The sequence below is a fragment of the Scyliorhinus torazame genome, chromosome 6 (genome assembly GCF_047496885.1).
Source record: "Scyliorhinus torazame isolate Kashiwa2021f chromosome 6, sScyTor2.1, whole genome shotgun sequence".
NCBI lineage: Eukaryota > Metazoa > Chordata > Chondrichthyes > Carcharhiniformes > Scyliorhinidae > Scyliorhinus > Scyliorhinus torazame.
The window spans coordinates 267,329,309-267,349,278 of NC_092712.1; the positions used below are offsets into that span (position 1 = coordinate 267,329,309).

At 51.1% G+C, this 19,970-nt stretch overlaps 1 protein-coding gene across 2 annotated transcripts in view; it reads left to right on the forward strand.

Annotated features, from left to right (window-relative positions):
- The window catches only part of cap2 (cyclase associated actin cytoskeleton regulatory protein 2), a 354,457-nt gene that overhangs the window by 281,486 nt on the left and 53,001 nt on the right, over positions 1-19,970 (forward strand). For both annotated transcript variants that reach the window (XM_072509676.1, XM_072509677.1), the window contains exon 8: positions 13,666-13,831. In XM_072509676.1, coding sequence (XP_072365777.1) covers positions 13,666-13,831 — 166 coding nt within the window. The remainder of the gene's footprint in view (positions 1-13,665; positions 13,832-19,970) is intronic.

Consider the following 19,970-nt stretch of genomic DNA (forward strand, 5'->3'; position numbering starts at 1 on the left):
AGCATTGGATCAAGCCCAAGATCAGATGTAATGCTCATTCTTCTCAGCTTGGATTTAGTGTGTCCCTTTTGTGGAGACCATGGCCTGGACTCTCCGTACCTGAGGCCAAGTGCCGACGTGAAAGGAGAATCTGCGGGAGTTTCACAACAGGAAAATCGGCGTGAACCCCTCTCCGATTTTGGTACCAGTGAGGGGTGCCACTGTACAGTGTACACTGTACACTGGCGCCACATGAATCGCCTGTGGATCGTGCCAAAAACGGCCGAAGAATCGCCGCCCCTGGCTGCGCATGTGGTCGTGCATCAGGACCTTTTAGGTCGTGCTGTAAAACATGGCGGCAGCCATGCTCAAACCCTAACCCGCCAACCGCAACCCCACAACCCACCCCCCACCAACCCGAGCAGAAGCCCCCCAGCCAGCGGCACAGATCCCTGACGAGTGTGGCGGTGCTGGAAACTTTCCGCAGCTGGCACGCCATTGGGAACCTGGCCCATGGAGAGGTGGAGCATTGCGGGTGGGCAGTCCTATGATGCACCAACGGTGTGTGTCCTGATGACGCCGGTTTGGAGGGGGCGGAGCATGGCGGACAGGCGTCAAACCGTCGCCGATCACGATTTTGGCATCGGGCTACAGAGAATCCAGCCCTAAGTGTTGTATCCGTTGACTTTCGCGACAGAACAATCGGCGCCACACCAACACCGGTTCCGCTACTCTTACTGGGCTAGCACCGGCACCACGTGGAACACCATGAATTCTAATGAAAAACGGTGCAGGATTCGCCGGGTCCGTGATTAAGGAGGCTGACAAGCCGCAGTCGCGCATATATCATTCTACCCCCACACACACCATCCCAGATGGTGCCTGCAACAAGATGGCTGTAAGGAGAGCAGCACCATGTTTCATGGATGCGGAACTGGAGACCCTCCTGGACGCCATGGAGGGGCGGCAGATAATCCTGTACCCCTGCCCGGGAAGGAGGCTGCCAGCACTGCCGTCAGTTGTGCCTGGGCAGAGGCAGTCAACGCTGTGGCTGATGTCGCCACATGCAGTGCCAAAAACAAACTTCATAACCCCTCAGGGCGACCAGGGTGAGTGGGCAGTGCCCTTACAGCACCCGCTCCCTTCCAGAACCCCCACTCCACCCCCCCCCCAACTTCCCAGGTGTCCCTACCTACCTGCCCTGCAAACCCCAACCCTTCAATCCCCACCACCACCCGACTTGGCACCCCTCGGGCCCTGATCCATGGCAGTGCCACCCTTGCACCTGGACACCCTTGCACTGCCACCTTGCCACCAAGGCAGTTCTCCAACCAGTTTGGCAGTGCCAGGGTGGCAGTGCCATGGCGCCCTCAATCCAGGGGGAGGGCCAGGGAGCTACTCTGCTTTATCCCTAGCCACGCAGGGGCCTCTCATGGCGTGAGAGACCCCCGGATCCCGTTCCGCCTGGTCCACATTCTTGTGGCCCAGTACTGAGCGACGCCCGGCTGCAGCCTCGCAGGGAAGGCCGGTGGATCGCGCGATGCCAGTAGATACCAGGTAAGTTCACCAAAGTCAGTTTAAAACTGGCTTCTGCGCGCTCCGTTTGGTCCCGCCTCTTGTGGGCGGGAATCTGATTCCGACGCCTCGCGGGACATGGGTGAATCCCACGAGGCGTGAAGACTCAGGGAAGCCCACGAGAGGGCTCTCCTGAAATTCACCGGCTGCACTGCACTCAAGCGAAAGCGCAACCCGGTGGATTGCGTCCATGATCAAAAGCTTGTTCAAAAAGGTGCATTTTTAAAAGCATCTGAAGGAAGAGAGAGGTGAAATACCAGAACTGATATCCCCCTCCACCCTCCTTTCATGGGCATAGTCTCCCATCAGGCCCTGACCATTGGCAGTCTGGCGATCCTGGCAATCTGGTACTGCTACCCTGGCAGTGTTCCTGCTGGCTTTGCAGTGCTACCCAGGCACCTTGGCAGTGCCAGAGTGGCAGTGCCAAGGTTCCCCTGTTCACAGCTGTCCCTGACCAGCCAGGAGCCTCTGATGACCCACTGGGTGTGTTCCGCTTGGTCCATGTTTATGTGGACCAGTACTAGGGCGAAATTCTCCGGTATCGGCGCGATGTCCGCCGACCGGCGCCAAAGACGGCTCAAATCAGTCGGGCATCGCGCCGCCCCAAAGGTGCGGAATCCTCCGCATCTTGGGGGCGCCCAGCCCTAACCTTGAGGGGCTAGGCCCACGGCGAACTGATTTCCGCCCCGCCAGCTGGCGGAAAAGGCCTCTGGTGCCCCGCCAGCTGGCGCGGAAATGACATTGCCAGACGGCGCATGCGCGGGAGCGTTAGCGGCCGCTCACTGCATCCCCGCGCATGCTCTGTGGAGGGAGTCTCTTCCGCCTCCGCCATGGTGGAGACCGTGGCGAAGGCGGAAGGAAAAGAGTGCCCCCACGGCACAGGCCCGCCCGCGGATCGGTGGGCCCTGATCGCGGGCCAGGCCACCGTGGGGGCACCCCCCGGGGCCAGATCGCCCCAGGACCCCGGAGCCCGCCCGCGCCGCCTTGTCCCGCCGGTAAGAGAGGTGGTTTAATCCACGCCGGCGGGACAGGCATCCTAGCAGCGGGACTTCTGCCCATCCGGGCCGGAGAAGCGCGGGGGGGGGGGCGCCAACTGGCGCGGCGCGATTCCCGCCCTCGCCAAATCTCCGGCGCCGGAGAATTCGACAACCGGCGGGGACGGGATTCACGCCAGCCCCCGGCGATTCTCCGACCCGGCGGGGGGTCGGAGAATCTCGCCCCTGAATGCCTAACGGGACTTTAACCTACTTAGACTTGCGAGGCTTGGTCCCGCCCATCGTGGGCAGGATTCTGATCACGACACCTCATGAGACCTGAGTAGATTTCATGAGGTATACTGGCTGTCGGGAAACCCGTGTGAGGATTCTCCCGGCATTTACCGACTGCGTTATACTCCTGTTGCAGCGCAACACCGCTGGGAAATTGTGCCCAATGTGTTATGTCAGCAAGATCAGCGATAATGGGTAAATGGAACTTGATGCAAATTGGGACATGAGCAGCATTGTTTTTGATGTATTGAAATAGTTGAGTATGTATATAACTACAGTTTCAGGAGCTGATATGCTGAGACAGGCTATCAACATGTTGGCTGCTTCAGAATTTTCATATTTATAGCGTCCTGTCTTGCTCAAATATTTAAAATCACTCCTGTAAGGACACTTTTGTTTTAGTTGTACAGTCTGATTGTTGTCTTTTGTTTATACATGGAACTATTTATGCATTAGATACAGGATTTGTCTGCATACACAATAATTCAACTTGAACTCTTTCATTGTGAGCCATAGGAAACTGAAAAATAAATTGAAGTGGGAATCTCCGGACACACCATCCTCACTTGGAATTACATCACTGTTCCTTCACTGTCGCTGGGTCAAAATCTGGGAACTCCCTCTCTCACAGCACTGTGCGTGTACCTACACCACAGGCACTGCAGCAGTTCAAGAAAGCAGCTTACCACCACCTTCTCAAGTGTAATTAGGGATGGACAATAAAAATGCTGGCCTAGCCTGTGATGCCTACGTTCTATGAAATAATGTTTAAATAAATGCAAGTTATGGGAGCACTCATGTTATCTTGCACTTAATAACTGACTTACTAACCTATGCCCTGTGCTGCACTAAGATAAAGTACCTTCATACAGGCCAAGGCTACACGAGTAGACTAATTTGATGTTCAATTTTAACAAGAAATGTGAAGTTACTTCAATAAATGTAATACAAGAATTTGGTGTCCTTATTAAACCCAAATTGTCTACAACAATTACACACTGCAACAACTTGCCAAACCTTTTGACAGCGCCTCCTAAACCTCCAGCCACCACCACCTGGAAGGACAAGGGCAGCAAGTGCATTGAAATAGTATCACCTCCCAAGTTTTCTACCGAGTCACAAACCATTCCAGCTTGGACATATATTGCCATTTCTTCATCTTTGGATCAAAGTCCTGAAACTCCCTAGTTAACAGCACTGTTACAGTACCTGTGCCACGTGGATTGCAGCAGTGAAGAAGGCTACTACCACCTTCTCAATGGTAATAAAATTCTGTTCCATGTCAGTGACACATGGCTTGAAAATGAATACATTTTAAGAGAGAAGTTCCTTTGTGGGGAGGTGGGTTTGCAGGGGGGAATCATACGCTTAGTAATCACAATCACCAATAACTAGTCCTTAATGCATTCGTTAGTTACTTGATTTTTGGTGTTCTTCATTTGCATTCTTTGATTTATAATCCACCCATGAGGATTCTTGCTCAGTCTCATTTACTATGGTTCTGTTCATTACCAAAAATGTTGATTGGCCAAATGCCAGCTTTGAGAGCACTCACGTCACAAAGAAATTCCATTTCCACATAGGTGTGTCGTAGGCCTTCATGGGCATCAATTTCTCTCATGCAATGTATTTTATTTTAAATTGATGAGAGCTAGACCGCCATGAACTAGTTGATGGCTGGTGCCTGCGAGATAACTATAGGCAACACCACTAGATTGATTACACATAAGAAATAGTAGCAGGAGTAGGTAATTTGGCCCTCAAGCCTGCTCTGACATTCAATCAGATGTTTTTTCTGATATTGACTTCAATGCCACTTTCTTGCCTGCCACTGCCCCCTTGCCCATAACTCTTGATTGCCATGTCAATCAAAAATATGTTAACACATTTGATTGACAGATACTTCCCCCACTACTAGTACACAATTTGCTTAGAATGGGAATGATTGCAGCCTGGAGTAGCACCTGGAAGATATTATACACAAACTTTAATTGACACAGATGTGAGGAACAGGGCATTTATAAAAGAAAACTGTGCCATGGTAACTTTTGCATCCGCACCAAAGGGCAGACGAAGAATCAGTATAACGTCTGATTCAAAACATAGCACTTCAGACAGCACAGCAATCCCTCCGTACTCACTGGAGTGTCAGTTTGGATTTTGTGCTCAAGTCTCTCAGGTGGGATTTGAACTCTTGTGGCGTGATTCTCTGGCCTCGTTGCGTTCGCGTGAGAGCAAAATGCGGCCGGAGAATCCTGGGAGAGCCCTCCCGTATGCTTCCCGGCAGTCTCCGTGCCTCGCGGATTCACCCAAGTCCTGCGAGGCGTCAGATTCGAAATCCGCCCAAAAGGGGCAAGACCAAATGGTGCACCTGGAAGAAACCTACTTAAGACTGACTCACCCGGGCTACACCAACCTCCCTCGATCCTCCGGCTCACCCGGGATACACCAACCTCCCTCGATCCTCCGGCCTCCCCAGGGAGGCTGCAGCCGGGTGCCAATCAGTGTTGGTCCGCAAAAATATGGACCAGGCAGAACGGCTATCAGAGACTGCTGGGTGGTCAGGGTCAGTGCAGGGGCCTCTGGGAGTTTGATTGGGTGTCTTGGAAGGGAGGGGCTGCTGTAAGGGGGTTTGGGGCGGGGGGAGGGGCTGTCCTCCCATAACCCTCACCGACTGCCGATGCCTCTGGCCATGCAGCTGAAGGCTATTGCTTTTAGAGAATTGGCAATCGTGGTTATGTGAGCAAGTGGATTCCCGTAGGTGGGCGGGCCATGTCGCATGTGGGAGTCATTGCTTAGAATTCCAATCACTCCTTGATACCTGGACACCACACACACAGCAGCCAACATCCGAACAGCCAGGGGATGGAACACTGCTGTGGGGGACATGTCCATGGCCGGCGGGTGGGTGAGTGCCACGGAGAGGGGGAGATGCCTAGAGAGATGGGCCAAGGGATCGGAGGTCAGATCGCATTGCGGAAGAAAGTGACAGAGACAACATAATGGTTGTGCACCCCCAGTCCCCCACCCCCGCCACTCAGCGACCCCTCATTCCGATCAGTACTCATGGGGCCCTGGGGTTCACCTTGGGATGGAGGGGCAGCTGGTTCGAGCCCCTGCATCATCTGGCTCTGCCAGCTCTGGCTGTTCCCCACCCCATAGTATCGACACCCTCGGCGATGCTCCTCAGTGACTGGGACTAGCTCTGCAGCGCCTCGGCCATGCCCATCTGAGAGCAGGACATGTCCCACAAAACCTCATCAAGCTCGGCCTGGTACAGGTTGACGTACGTAACGAGGTGGACATTCTGCCGACACCCTCAGCCATGGCCGTCACTGACTGCGCAACGCCTTGGATACCTTCACTAATGGTGCGGACGTCATGCACCAGGCTCTCCACTGCGGTGGCCACCCTAGCAGTGTTGGTCTCGGTGCCAAGCATTGTTGGCGCAATCGCCTGCGGCCATAGCCTCTGGGACTCCTCCAATCAGCTATGGACCTGCTGGAGTGACACTGACATCTCCCCCTTAATGTCCCGGCTGCACCTTATTGTCTCAATCATCTCCGAGTACTTCTGTGCCACAGGCTCAGGATCAGTCTGGGACCCAACTGGTCCTGGGATCCAGCAGCCCTCCGACTGCTGTCTCACCTTGGGGTTCCTGCCTCCACTCCACTTGATGCGCATCATCAGCACTGTGGTGCTCACCAGATTCTGCCCCAGAGACCTATCCACTAACATGACCCACCGAGGTTTGTGTATCTGCACTATTGGAGGGTGGGGATGACAGCTGTGCCGCGACTATAACAGTTGCATCCTCGGAGCTCTCCTCCAAGGTCGGCTCCCCTGGGAGTCCCCCTCTCTTCAGCCCACCACCAAACCTCCTTACAGTACCCCCTCCCTTCTAGGACCCCCACCCATCACCCCAACCTCCCAGAGACTCCTACTTACCAGTCCTGCACACCCCCACCCTTCAATTCCTCCTTCACTCTCCTTTCATGGGCATGGCGCCTCTTGGCCCTTGGCAGTGCCACCTTGGCACTTGGGCACCCTTGCATTGCCACCCTGCAACCCAGGTAGTGCTCCAGCCAGCTTGGCAGTGCCATTTGGACACCTTGGCAGTGCCAGGGTGGGGTGATGCCAAGGTGCCAGCTGAGCAATGCCATGGTGCCCGCATTCCAGAGGGAGGGACAGGGAGCCACCCTGCACTTACCCTGACCACCCTGGTGTCTCCGATGGCCTGGGAGACCCCCAGGTGCCGTTCCGCCTGATCCACGTTTGTGTGGACCAGTGCTGAACAGCGTCCGGCTGCAGCCTCGCTGTGGAGACCGGTGGATCCTGCGTTGCCGGTGGATACCAGCTAAGTTCGCCGAAGCCGGTTTAAAACTAGCTTCAGCGCACATCATTTGGTCACACCCCTTGTGGGTGTGTTTCAGATTCCAACGTCTCGCGGGACTTGGGTGAATCCTGCGAGGTGCGAAGAATGTTGGGAAGTCCACGAGAGGGCTCTCCCGGCATTTACTGGCCGCATCGGGCTCAACCGAGAGCGGCCTAAGTGTCATTGAATAGCAGTGGGGAACTCACCGGCAGAGCCGGCTGGAAACTCCCTGAAAAATCCGCCACAAATGAACTTAGAAATTTTGGGGAGAATCATGCCCCATATTCTGACTCGGAAGTGAGAGTACCTTTACTTGACAGTGCTGATTAGGGCAGCTTCTTTCTGGTGTTTTCTCTGTAAATTGTATCAGATAGCAAGATACAAAGTGGAGTCATGTGTATGGTCATTCATTCAAGATTCAACCTGTGTACCGTGGAGCTAAGTTACTGGCCAGGATTTTGTTCGAAATCACAACGGCCAATATCAGGCAGGATGAGCCATCGACGGCAATGGAGGCTTTCCCTGCTGTATAGAACGGGACTGAGAAAAAAAACATAAAGTCCCGTGTTTCACGACATATCGCTGGCTGGGCATCCTCTGATTCGCCCATTGCGCCAGCAACTCCGAACCTGATGACCCGGGCACCATTTCTAAAGTCTACCCCAGTGCACAGCGAGAATACCAGTTCACCCAGGTGCACCCCCAGCAAGCCCTGACACTACCCTGGCATCAGGCACTACCCTGATGTCAGGCTGGCACTACAATGGCATGACCCCCACCCCACCGATCACTTCACTCACCTGAGCCCACATGGGAGTAGTGCTCGCTGTCATGATATGCAACCAATGAACACTCAGAATAGGACACAACCAATGGACAGTCAGGACACTCAGAGGTGGCATCACCACAAGGGGACATGACATAAACACTATAAAAGGGATGAGGCACTCACACCCTGCCTCTTTCCACAGACAGACATCTAGAGAGTTAGACAGGGTTGATCAGCAGCATCACACCCCAGCACATGGCTTAGAGCAAGCTGGTACAGTTAGACTGAGTTACTACAGTTAGATTAGCAGAGAGCCGAATTCATTTGAGAGCTGTGTTAATAGTTCAATAAACACGTTGAACTCATTTCAGAGTCTGGAGCATCCTTTAGTTAAGACTGCATCAAGTAGCAGCCTGTGTTATCCGAAGCAGCATAACACAACATGATACCAGGAGTGACTGTTCAATATATTTAGTTTAACTCAGCAAGATCCGTGACAACCAGCTACTGAATACAGGCACAATGGACAAGATTCAGGCTCCTCATCAGCTCAGGACCACCAGCAATCCTAGTGCCAACTGGCGATCATTCAAGCAGAAATTTCAACTATACGTGGAAGCATCCGACCTCAATGGCGTGACCGATGCTCGGAAGATAGCTCTTCTACTCACCACTGCGGGTGGCCATTGCGATAGAGATCTTTAACTCCTTTCACTTTTCCGAAGGGCAGTACCAAACCATCCTGGACAAATTCGACAGCCACTGCGAGGTGGACACCAACAAAACCTTCAAGCGCTACATCTTCAAGCAGAGGATGCAAGGTAAAGACAAATCCTTCAACTCCTATCTAACTAACCTTAGACTGTTAGCGCAATCCTGCAACTTCGGCGCTATCACTGACTCTATGATCAGAGACCAAATCATTTTTGGAGTCCACTCTGATCCTCTGCGAGAGCAATTGTTGAAAATCAAGCACATGACCCTGCCAGTCGCGATTGAAACGTGTACTGTGCATGAACACTCTAAAAATCGCTATTCACAGTACAAAACGGCAGAAAGTGAAAAACAAGCCTCCCACGAGGTGAAGAGTGTTCAGGCCATCTCCCGGATGCTGCGCCTCCACATTGACGAAAGCGGCCATTTTGCGTGCTCTGCCCGGGGCCCGACGCATGCGCAATGCGATCGGGAACACGAAGCGGCCGAAAACCGCACTGCACAGGTGCAGATGTCCGAGAACCGCGCACGCACAACGACGCACTGAGCGTCATGATGCCGACGTCATGACGTGTGCGAACTGCGGCACCGCCCATTTTTTTTTAAACTGCCCCGCAAGAGGCAAACGCTGTTTAAACTGTGGGAACCCAAACCACTGTGCAGATCTGCACCACCAGTCAGGAGCCAGCGCTCCCAATTCTGACAGCGGCGCATCAGAAGTGTGCAACACCGAATGCATGACTCTGATCCAGGCAGTGCGACGGAACCAGATGATGAATACCTGGACAACACTTACCGAGTGGGCATTATTACAAAGTGCAAATATGCCACACCGGACACATCGCAAGTCCAATCAATCCTGGCCGTGGATTCCGAGGACGAATGACATGCAGTGATGAAGGTCAACCACTGCCCCATCCAGTTCAAACTGGGCCCAGGTGCCTCCGCCAACCTGATTTTGAAGTCCACGGTCCTTCCAGCTGCCTGCAAACTCCTGGACTACAATGGAAACACAATCAAGGCACTGGGGTCCTGCCATCTGCCATCCAGCCAACACACACAAGCAAGCTTCCGCTTCGAGATTGTTAAACCAGACAGGGCGTCCCTGCTAGGTGTGCCTGCAAGCAACTGAATCTCATTCAAAAGGTCTACACCACGACGCCGTCCCATTCGGATCTTCAGGCCAGCATCGATGACATCCTTACCCAGATGTATTTAGTGGGATGGGCACGCTGCCGTACGAGTACAAGATTCAACTGCGGCCTGATGCCAAGCCAGTGGTCCACGCACCACGACGTGTCCCTGCTCCACCAAGAGAGCGCCTGAAGGCAGAGCTCACAAGTCTACAACAAAAAGACATCATTTCCAAGGTCACTGAACCAACCAACTGGTGTGCGTAAAGAAGCCTTCGGGGGACCTCCGCATCCGCATTGACCCCAAGGACCTAAACAAAAACATTATGCGGGAATATTACCCCATCCCGAAAAGGGAAGAAATCACAAGTGGGATGGCACACGCGCGCTTCTTCACAAAATTGGACACATCCCAAGGATTTTGGCAAATCCAATTTGAAGGATCAGCAGAAGGCTCTGCAGCTTCAACATGCCTTTTGGCAGATTCTGCTACAACCGAATGCCATTTGGCATCATCTCGACGTCAGAGATTTTCCATCGCATCATGGAACAGATGATGGAGGGAATAGAAGGGGTTCGTGTCTACGTTGACGATATCATAATCTGGTCCACAACCCCAGAGGAACATGTGTCGCGACTCAAGAAAGTATTCCGACGCGTACATGAACATGGCCTCAAGCTAAACAGGTCCAAGTGCTGAAGTTCCTGGGCGATCAGATTTCGCAACAAGGTGTGCGCCCGGACACAGACAAAATTAAAGCCATCGAGGCAATGAAAGTGCCCAAGGACAAGAAGGCAGTTCTGCGCTTCCTGGCAATGGTCAATTTCCTTGGCACGTTCATCCCGAATTTGGCCACACACACCACGGCCCTACGCAACCTGGTGAAAAAAATCAACCGCCTTTGAGTGGAAGGCGGAGCAGCGAACAGAGTGGCTGGAGCTGAAAGCCAAGCTCACCACTGCACCCGTCCTTGCATTCTTTGACCCAGACCGAGAGACCAAGATATCCACAGATGCGAGTCAGGATGGCATTGGGGCAGTGTTGCTTCAAAGAGACAACACGTCATCCTGGGTACCAGTAGCATACGCATCACGGGCAATGACACCCACTGAGACCAGATATGTGCAGATTGAGAAGGAGTGTTTAGGTCTTCTCACCGGCATCCTCAAATTTCATGATTATGTCTACGGCTTGCCAACATTTACTGTTGAGACGGATCATAGGCCTCTGGTCCACATCGACCAAAAGGACCTGACGCCTCATTTGCAGAGAATTCTGCTCAAACTCCGGAGGTACGATTTCAATTTGGTGTACACACCTGGCAATGAGCTCATCATCGCCGATGCATTGTCCCGCTCCGTCAACTCACCCAGTGAACCACTGGAGACCATCCAGCACATTGAATTGCAGGTACAACTGTGTGCAAGCACTCTGCCGGCAACAGATGAGAAGATCGTTCTCATCCGAGAAGAGACGGCCAAAGACTCCCTGTTGCAGCGAGTCATCCACAATTTCAGCAATGGCTGGCAGAAAGGGCAATGCCCTCAATTCTACAAAGTCAAGGACGACCTGACGCTGATCGACGGCATCCTGCTCAAGCTGGACAGGATAGTCATCCGGCTATGTCTCCAGAGCATGGTGCTGCGGCAGATTCATGAGGGACACCTGGGTGTAGAAAAGTGCAGACGCAGAGCCCGGCAAGCTGTCTACTGGCCCGGCATCAACCAGGACACCACGGACATGGTCCTGAACTGCGAAACCTGTCAGAGGTTCCAACCAGCGCAGAGCAAGGAGACGCTCCAACCACATGACCTAAAGACCTCTCTGTGATCCAAGGTTGGCATTGACCTATTCCACGCGAATGGTCATGACTATATCTTAATCATCGATTACTTGTCGAATTATCCTGAGGTGCTGAAGCTGCCAGACCTCACCTCACGGACCGTCATCAAAGCGCGTAAAGAGACATTCTCACGGCATGGCATCCCGAACACCGTCATGAACGACAATGGCCCATGCTTCCACAGTCGAGAATGGTCCACGTTTGCCAAGAGCTATAATTTCAGGCATGTCAGCTCCAGTCCGCTCTATCCGCAGTCCAATGGCAAAGTCGAAAAAGGGGTGCACATCGTTAAGCAGCTCATCCGCAAGGCCTCAGACTCCGCTTCCGACATACACCTTGCACTACTTGCGTACCGGGCGACTCCCTTGTCCACTGGCATGTCGCCAGCTCAACTGCTGATGAACAGGGACCTGCGGACGACACTTCCAGCCATACACCTGCCCAACCTTGATCACCTCCCGATGCTGCAGCTTCGCGACAGCCAGAAGCAGGGCTATGACGCACATGCCACCGATCTGGACGTGCTATCTCTGGCAGACACGGTCAGGATCAAGATACCGGATAGTGGGTGGTTTGCTCCGGCTGTCATTGTTCAACAGGCAGAGCCCAGATCCTATGTCATACGTATGGCTGATGGCTCCATTGTGTGAAGGAATCGAAGGGCACTCTGAAAAGGTGCTTGCCCACAACCACTTTCCCCTCCTTTTCCACATGTTGAATTGCCACCTCCAGCCACCTTGAACCACGAGGCCACCAGTCGTGCCTCCCACTCGCCTGTCAAGACACCGTCATCCCCTCCACCACCTCTCCGGCGGTCGATGAGGATCAGACGCAAGCCTCAGAGACTGGACTGATGAGCATTTGTTTTGTTTGTTCTGTTCTGTATTCCTCAGTCAGTCACATTAGACAGACACATTCACATGTATATACATCTACAAAACAAAAGGGGGAAATGTCATGATATGCAAACACGCAACCAATGACCACTCCGAATAGGACACAACCAATGGGCAGTCAGGACACTGAGGTGGAATCACCAGAAGGGGGCATGACATAAACACTATAAAAGGGATGAGGCACTCACACCCTGCCTCTTTCCACAGACAGACATCTAGAGAGTTAGACAGGGTTGATCAGAAGCATCACACCCCAGCATGTGGTTTAGAGCAAGCTGGTACAGTTAGACTGAGTTACTACAGTTAGATTAACAGAGATTCAAACTCATTTGACAACTGTGTTAATAGTTCAATAAATACGTTGAACTTATTTCAGAGTCTGGAGTATTCTTTAGTTAAGACTGCATCAAGTAGCAGCCCTGTGTTATCCGAAGCAACATAACACAACACTCGCTTGATGCATGTCTTCGGAGACCAGTTGGACTTCACACCATTCTATCATCAAGGCTCCATGGATGGAAGTGTTCATGTGGTGGGAAAATTCTGATGGGCCTGATAATGATATGTAAATTTATTAAAATTACATAACGTTGAACATCAGGAACTGCGGTCTGTCACTGATTTGGGGGGGGGGGGGTCATGCTGACGTAAAATGCGACTTTATACTTGCAATATTTTCCGTTCCCATCGCTGAACCCACCCAATGGGAGTGAAAATTCCCACCGACAGTTACTGCTAATTTTAGCAGAAGACGAAGAAATGGGGACTGAAGGAGGAGAGAGCACAAAAACCAGTCATGAAAATTAAGAAACCTGTTAGGACAAGGAAATGAATGACAAATCATCAAACAATTACATGTCCAAGTCACTGATTCAATAATGACCAAACATTTCTTGATTTGCATACATTTGCGGTGTGAATTGAATTTTGTTCAGTGGGGTGGAGGAGTACGAATTATTTGTCAGAACACCAGGCCTGAATCTTGCTGAAACAAAATGAAATGAAGGTACCATGAAGTCATATTACGATGAATAACGAATAGCCAAGTGCCTAATGCCATGGTGAGCACTGTTACAATAACAGCTGAAAGCTTGTCTTTCCTATGTTTTCAGGGCCTTGCAATGTCGATGCCGTCTTGTGGACCTTGTCCCCCGCCTCCACCTCCGCCCCCCCCTGGGCCCCCTCCGGACCTCTTGTCAGAAACCTCAAAGGATAAGGCATCTATGGCACGTTCCCAGCTCTTCGCTCAGCTTAATCAAGGAGAGGGAATCACTAAAGGTGGGAATATCAGTATGACTAATTGTTGTTATCTTCACATGATACTGGAGAGCAGCACTGTCGGCTATATTTTGTTACTAGCTTGGCTACTGCATGTTTGCAAACAAATGTTTAAGTAACTTTGTTGTTTTAAATGGAAATTTGCAGAGCTATAAGTACATCTACAAACCATCCAATCTAATAAGATATCAGTAATAAAGGCAAAATGCTGCAATTGCTGGATATCCAAAATAAAGACACAAAGTTCCAGAAAACCTCAACCGGTCTAGCAGCATCAGTGGAGGGAGAGTTAATGTTACGAGTCCATAAGCATAGAACATACAGTGCTGAAGGAGGCCATTTGGCCCATCAAGTCTGCACAGACCCACTTAAGCCCTCACTGCCACCCTATCCCCGTAACCCAATAACCCCTCCTAACCTTTTTGGTCACTAAGGGCAATTTATCATGGCCAATCCACCTAACCTGCACATCTTTTGTAGCCACCTAAGTTGGCCAACTCCCGATTTCAAATGGCGAACGGCAAAGGCTGAAGGGAAATTCAACCAACACAGGCAGAAACCAGCAGGTGCAGGTTTGCTGTGTATTAAAACTGCAAAAGCCCAGACAACATCGATACCAGCGACCATCAGCATAATAATGTAGCAGCCATCTACATACTAATGCGCAATCCCCGGGTGCAATTGAAACATTTGGGATAAACAAAGCAAAGCCAGACTCCCCAGCCAGCAGGAGCCAACACAAAAGAGGTTAACGGATACCTCAAGACCGCCCATCGATCAGGGAACCGCTCCAGTATTGGAGAAATCGAACCAAGCGATTGGAACAAAGTCCAATCACCTAGAACCAGGTACAGGGTCCGCCCCGAAAGGCAGGAAGACCCTGGGGACAATAAAGTCAAGCCCCCAAGTTCAACTCGCTCTCTTCTTCCTGCCCGGGTCACCCAGCAACGCGAACCAACCTTGACCGTGACCGGTGCATTGACCTAGCTACCAATCCGTACCAACTTCGAATCCCGCAGACTCAGAACCCGAACGAAAGACCATTTGTTCCCCTGACCTGGTGGGCCTGTCTGAAGTTAAGTATAGGCCTGTTAGTTGTAGAATAGCTTAGACGTAGAATTTGTGCATGAGTAACGATTACTGTGTATAATAAATGTGCTTTGATTTGAATCTTACTAATCGGTGTATTGAGTTATTGATCATTACTTGGACTTGAACCTCGTGGCGGTATCATAAAGATACCTGGCGACTCGAGAGCAAAGGTAATAAAACAGAGAAATTGAACCAACTGAAAAGTTAGCAACACTTTGGACTGCGGGAGGAAACCAGAGCACCCGGAGGAAACCCACGCAGACACGGGGAGAACTTGCAGACTCTGCACAGACAGTGACCCAGCGGGGAATTGAACCTGGGACCCTGGCGCTTAAAGCCACAGTGCTATCCACTTGTGCTACCGTGCTGCCCTTTTTGTCATGTGTATGACTCTCCGGTATGACTCTTTTTCAGAACTCCTATACTATCAGCCCCTGACCATCCATTGTTTTAAATCTTTTTAACGCTGAGTTTCTGTTATAGCAGCACAATCGACCAAACCATTGCAGAACATTAGTCAATTTTAAACCCAAGAGTGTTACAATTACTTGGGCTTGTGTTTTCCACAATCTTTTATACTGATTAAAGATTCAATTCAGCAGAAATGGGACCCAGCACACAAAACTGACCACCCTCTTAAGTTGCAATCACAAGATTCTACAAATTGCCCTAGTTTGAAAAGCTTTTCAAATTGTACTAATTTTCTTCGATGCAAAGGCTTTCAGGCATGTTTTGAAGATCTTTTCACATCAAAGTATATTTAATTTATTGAGAAACTGTCTAGTTTACACCAATGAAATTATAAAATGGCTCAGAAAAGTTTTTAAAGATAACTTCAGTGATTTTAAGTCATGTTCGACACCCTTATTGGGAACCAGATTTTGAGAAATATCTATATTCAGCAGTATTACTGGAACTGCAGCAGGTTATGGCCGGGATTCTCCGAGCCTCCACGCCCAAATCGCGCTCAGTGCGGGGGTGGAGAATGGGGCGTCGGACCCGCGTCCGGGTCCAACGCCGGGACGCGAACCTACGCCGACCGGAGAATCGGCACTAGTCACGCGTGCGGGACCAACGTGGCGCCCATCGGGGGCCGTTGAAAGAGGATCCCGCGTCTATTCTCCGTGGTCGACCTGCCGGGTTCCCGCCGGCATGGTTCACGTATGGTTCCACCCAACGGGAGCTCGGCGTCGCAGCTGCGGTGGCTGTCCTGGTGGGGTACGGGGGGGATCAGACTCCAGGGGGGGGCCTCCATGACCAGGCCCGCGATCAGGGGCCACCAATCGGCAGGCAGGCACGATCTGGGGGGGGGCCTACCTTCTTCTGCACCAGCCCGCTGTGTGGGTCCGCCATGTGGCGCCGGCGCGGAAGTGGCCGCCGCGCACATGCGCAGACCCGCCGCTGGCATTGCAGGGCTGCATATCGGCAGCTGGAGCAGCGTGAAGCATTCCAGCGCTGTACTGGCCCACTGTGGCCATGGAATCACTGGGGCAACAGGCCCGTTGACGCCGGCGTGAAACAGTCCAGTGTTTACGCCGGCATCAACAGCCGCCATTTTGAAGAATCCCGGCCCACGTTTTTAGTACATCAAGGAGCACTTTTTAATGAAATGAATTCTGCCACACTGCCCGTTTGCGCTGGTCCATGGAAGATTAAGTTTGCGATTATGCAACTTGAAGCCTATACCTAAGCAATGCAATTTCAAACAAATGTTGTCCCTATTTCCCCAATTGCATCCAGAGCAGAACATCTACCCCGTAGTATGTGTTTTGTTTTTAATGCAATCACTCCCTTGTCTTTGTGGAAAAACATCTAGGTTTCTTGTCGGTTGATTATTCATTACTCCCAATTAATTACCTGTGTAGTCCGTGCGTTGGGGAGGAAGACATAACTGAAGCCAAAATTTCTAGCATTGCATATACTATAAGAAAAAGAAATGTGCTAGTCACAGAGAAAACTACAGGAGGGGGTCAAAATAAATCCTGCATAAATTAATAAGTAATTCACCATGGGCGCGATCTATCGGTTGCATTGCGCTCTCACTAGAGCATAACATGGCCGATAGATCCCAGGAGATGCCCTCGCGGGCTTCTTGACAGTCTACACACCTCGTGGGATATACCCAAGGCCCACGAGGCATTGGCCCCCAAAAAGGGCGTAACCAAACGTGCACGTCTGAGTAGGGTTTCACCTACTTAGGCGAGTTTACCCGGGATCTACTGGCCTCTCGGGATCTACCAGCCTCCCCAGCGAGGCTGCAGCCGCCAGCTGTTCAGTACTGGTCCACACAAATGTGGACCAGGCAGAATAACAGCCAGGGGGGTCTCCTGGGCCATTGGAGGTCCCTGGGGGCCAGGGCAGCGTGGCCGCCTGGAACTCGTACACCTTGGCTGCTCTGGCACTGCCAAAGGGCCATGGTGGCACTGCCAAACTGGCAGGAACACTGCCAAGGTGGCAGTGCAAGGGTGAAAGGATACCAGGGTGGCACTGCCAAGGGTCAGAGCCCTGGGGGGGGGGGGGCATTCCCATGAAAGGAGGGTGGAGGGTAGTTTGAAGGGTGGGGGGTACAGGGCAGGTAAGTAGGGGCCTCTGGGAGGTTGGGGGGGTCAATGGGTGGGGCTCCTGGAGGTGGGGAGCAAGTAGAGGGGTGTGGGAGGGCCTAAAGAGGAGAGGGCTCCAGGGACCCCATAGCAGGGTGTCTTCACTTGGGAGGGTAGTGCCCATTTGTGTGGGGGTTGACATTTCCCATGGGTGGGGCTGTGAACCCACAAGCTCAATTAGAGATCGGGGCACCCTTTCAAAATGGCGGGCCAATCTCTGAGTCCAGTTCCCCAGTACTGAAGGAAAGTCCAGGAGCGAGATTCAATGGCCATGCTGCGCCGGAAAAACAGCTTGTCGCGGCACAGCATGGCCAATAAAAACCGGTAGACCCCGCTCCCAGGATCTACCCGGGTCGCAACACATCGCGAGATCCAACATGACGTCGTGAGACGTTGCGATGTAAATCCCGTCCATTGTGGGCTGGATCACTTTGTGGCAAATCTGCATATTAGTGACAGCTAGCCTCACTCTAATGTGCATATTCCCGAGCTACCTGAGGCTTTGGGATTCACCTCGCTCGGAGACTTTGGCTGAGCGCCGTTCAGCACTGATCCCCACAAACGGGGACCAGATGGAACGGCACTCGTGGAGGTCTCCCAGGGGATTGGAGGCCCCCCGTTGCATGCCCTTTTGGCAGGGTGATGCCCTGGCACTACTAGTGTACACTCTCCACATTGATGGTCTGAAACCTCCACTGATTTTTTCACACTTTTATTCTTCAAAGAGCGCCTCCATCTTGAAGTGCCTTCACATTTTCCTACCTACAACAGCAGCAATCCCTCTCCTGCCAGAGCTGCCAAATGGACATTGCAACTCTGTCTGAGCCTGCCAGTTCTCTGGAGTGCCTACCATCCTAATTGGGTGGTGCTTCTGGAAGCAGCTACTTTGTTGGCTGCTTCTGGCAAAATCACAACTGAAATCGCACCATGGCAACTTCGGGTTCATGACCTGAAATTGACACCGATGCCAGGATCCTGACAAACTAGGCAAAATCCAGCACATTGTCTCAACATTAGCAGTGCTATGTAATAGGGTGATGGTAACATAGTGGTCATGCTACTACACTAGTAATCTGGTAACGTGAGCCCAAATGAAACACAGCAGCTGGGGAATTTAAATACAATTAATTAAATAAATCTGGAATGTAAATTTTTTTTAAAGCTGGTATCAATAATTGTGACCTTGAAACTGCTGAACGGTATAAAAACCCATCTGGTTCATGAATGTCCTTTAGGGAAGTAAATCTGCCATCCTTACCTGGTCTGGCCTACATGTGACTCCAGACGCACAGAAATTTGGATAAATTAAAGCTGCCATTTGAAATTGCCGAATAAACTATTCAGTTGTATTGGGATGAGCAGTAAATGCTGGTCTTACAAAGGGCACTATTTCCCTATTGTTTTATGTGAGGTTACTGCTTAAAAGCATCTGCACATGAGCAGTCATTTCTAAGTTGCACATTGAAACCTACTTGCAGCTGATGGACTTTATCCATGAGTTATGCAGAGGTATCCACAAGCAAATGAGTGAAAAAAACACAATGACCTATATGGGCAGGATTGTCTACCAAAGACCATGTTAATGTTGGTCACAGAGGGGCAGAAGCACTGAATGATACTGGTCCTACACATGGAATTATTAAAACGGAGAGCATAAACCTGTATTCTCTTCAGTATAGAAAATCAAGAGGTGATCTGATCATAATGTTTAAAACATTAAAATATTTGATAGAGTAGATACAAAAGCCTGGATTTTCAGAGTCGGAAGATGCACAGGAGGATCCTGCACCTCCAACCTGACCAGCTCCATTGTGGGGTAGGCACCTCCCAGCCTCTTGCAATTTTCATTGAGGCCAGCTTTTCCATGAGTCATGATTCACAGCCTCTCAGAGGAGTCATGGACCATAGTCTGAATTCAGGGGCCTTTTGAAAGATATGTTCAAAAAGTCTTATCCATGCCCCCCATTCCCACTTCATACTTACCTATACCCGCCCACCAATCCCGCTCCCGTTGTACAGTCATTTTTCCATTCAGCACATGCAACCTCCATGCCCATTCACTCAGTATACACTATATACAGAGCTTTGTGGGCCCTAAGCTCTGGAATGCCTTCCCTAAACTTCGTCTCGCTACTTCTCTCTCCTTTATGATACTCCTTAAAATCGATCTTTTCGACCAAGGTTTTGGTCACCCATCCTAATAACCCCCGAAGAAAGGCTACAGCCCTGAAATATTAATTATTTTTCTCTCGCCATAGAGCCTGCCAGACCTACTTGTGTTACGTGTTAACTAATAACCCTGCTGTGAAGCCTATGGGGATATTTTACTACTAAATGACATTATATCAATAAAAGTTGTTGTTATTGTTGGAAAACAAAATAAGAAACTTACATAATAATCATAACCACTGTTTTTTTTTCAGATAGTAAGTGCTGGTAGTGATTCT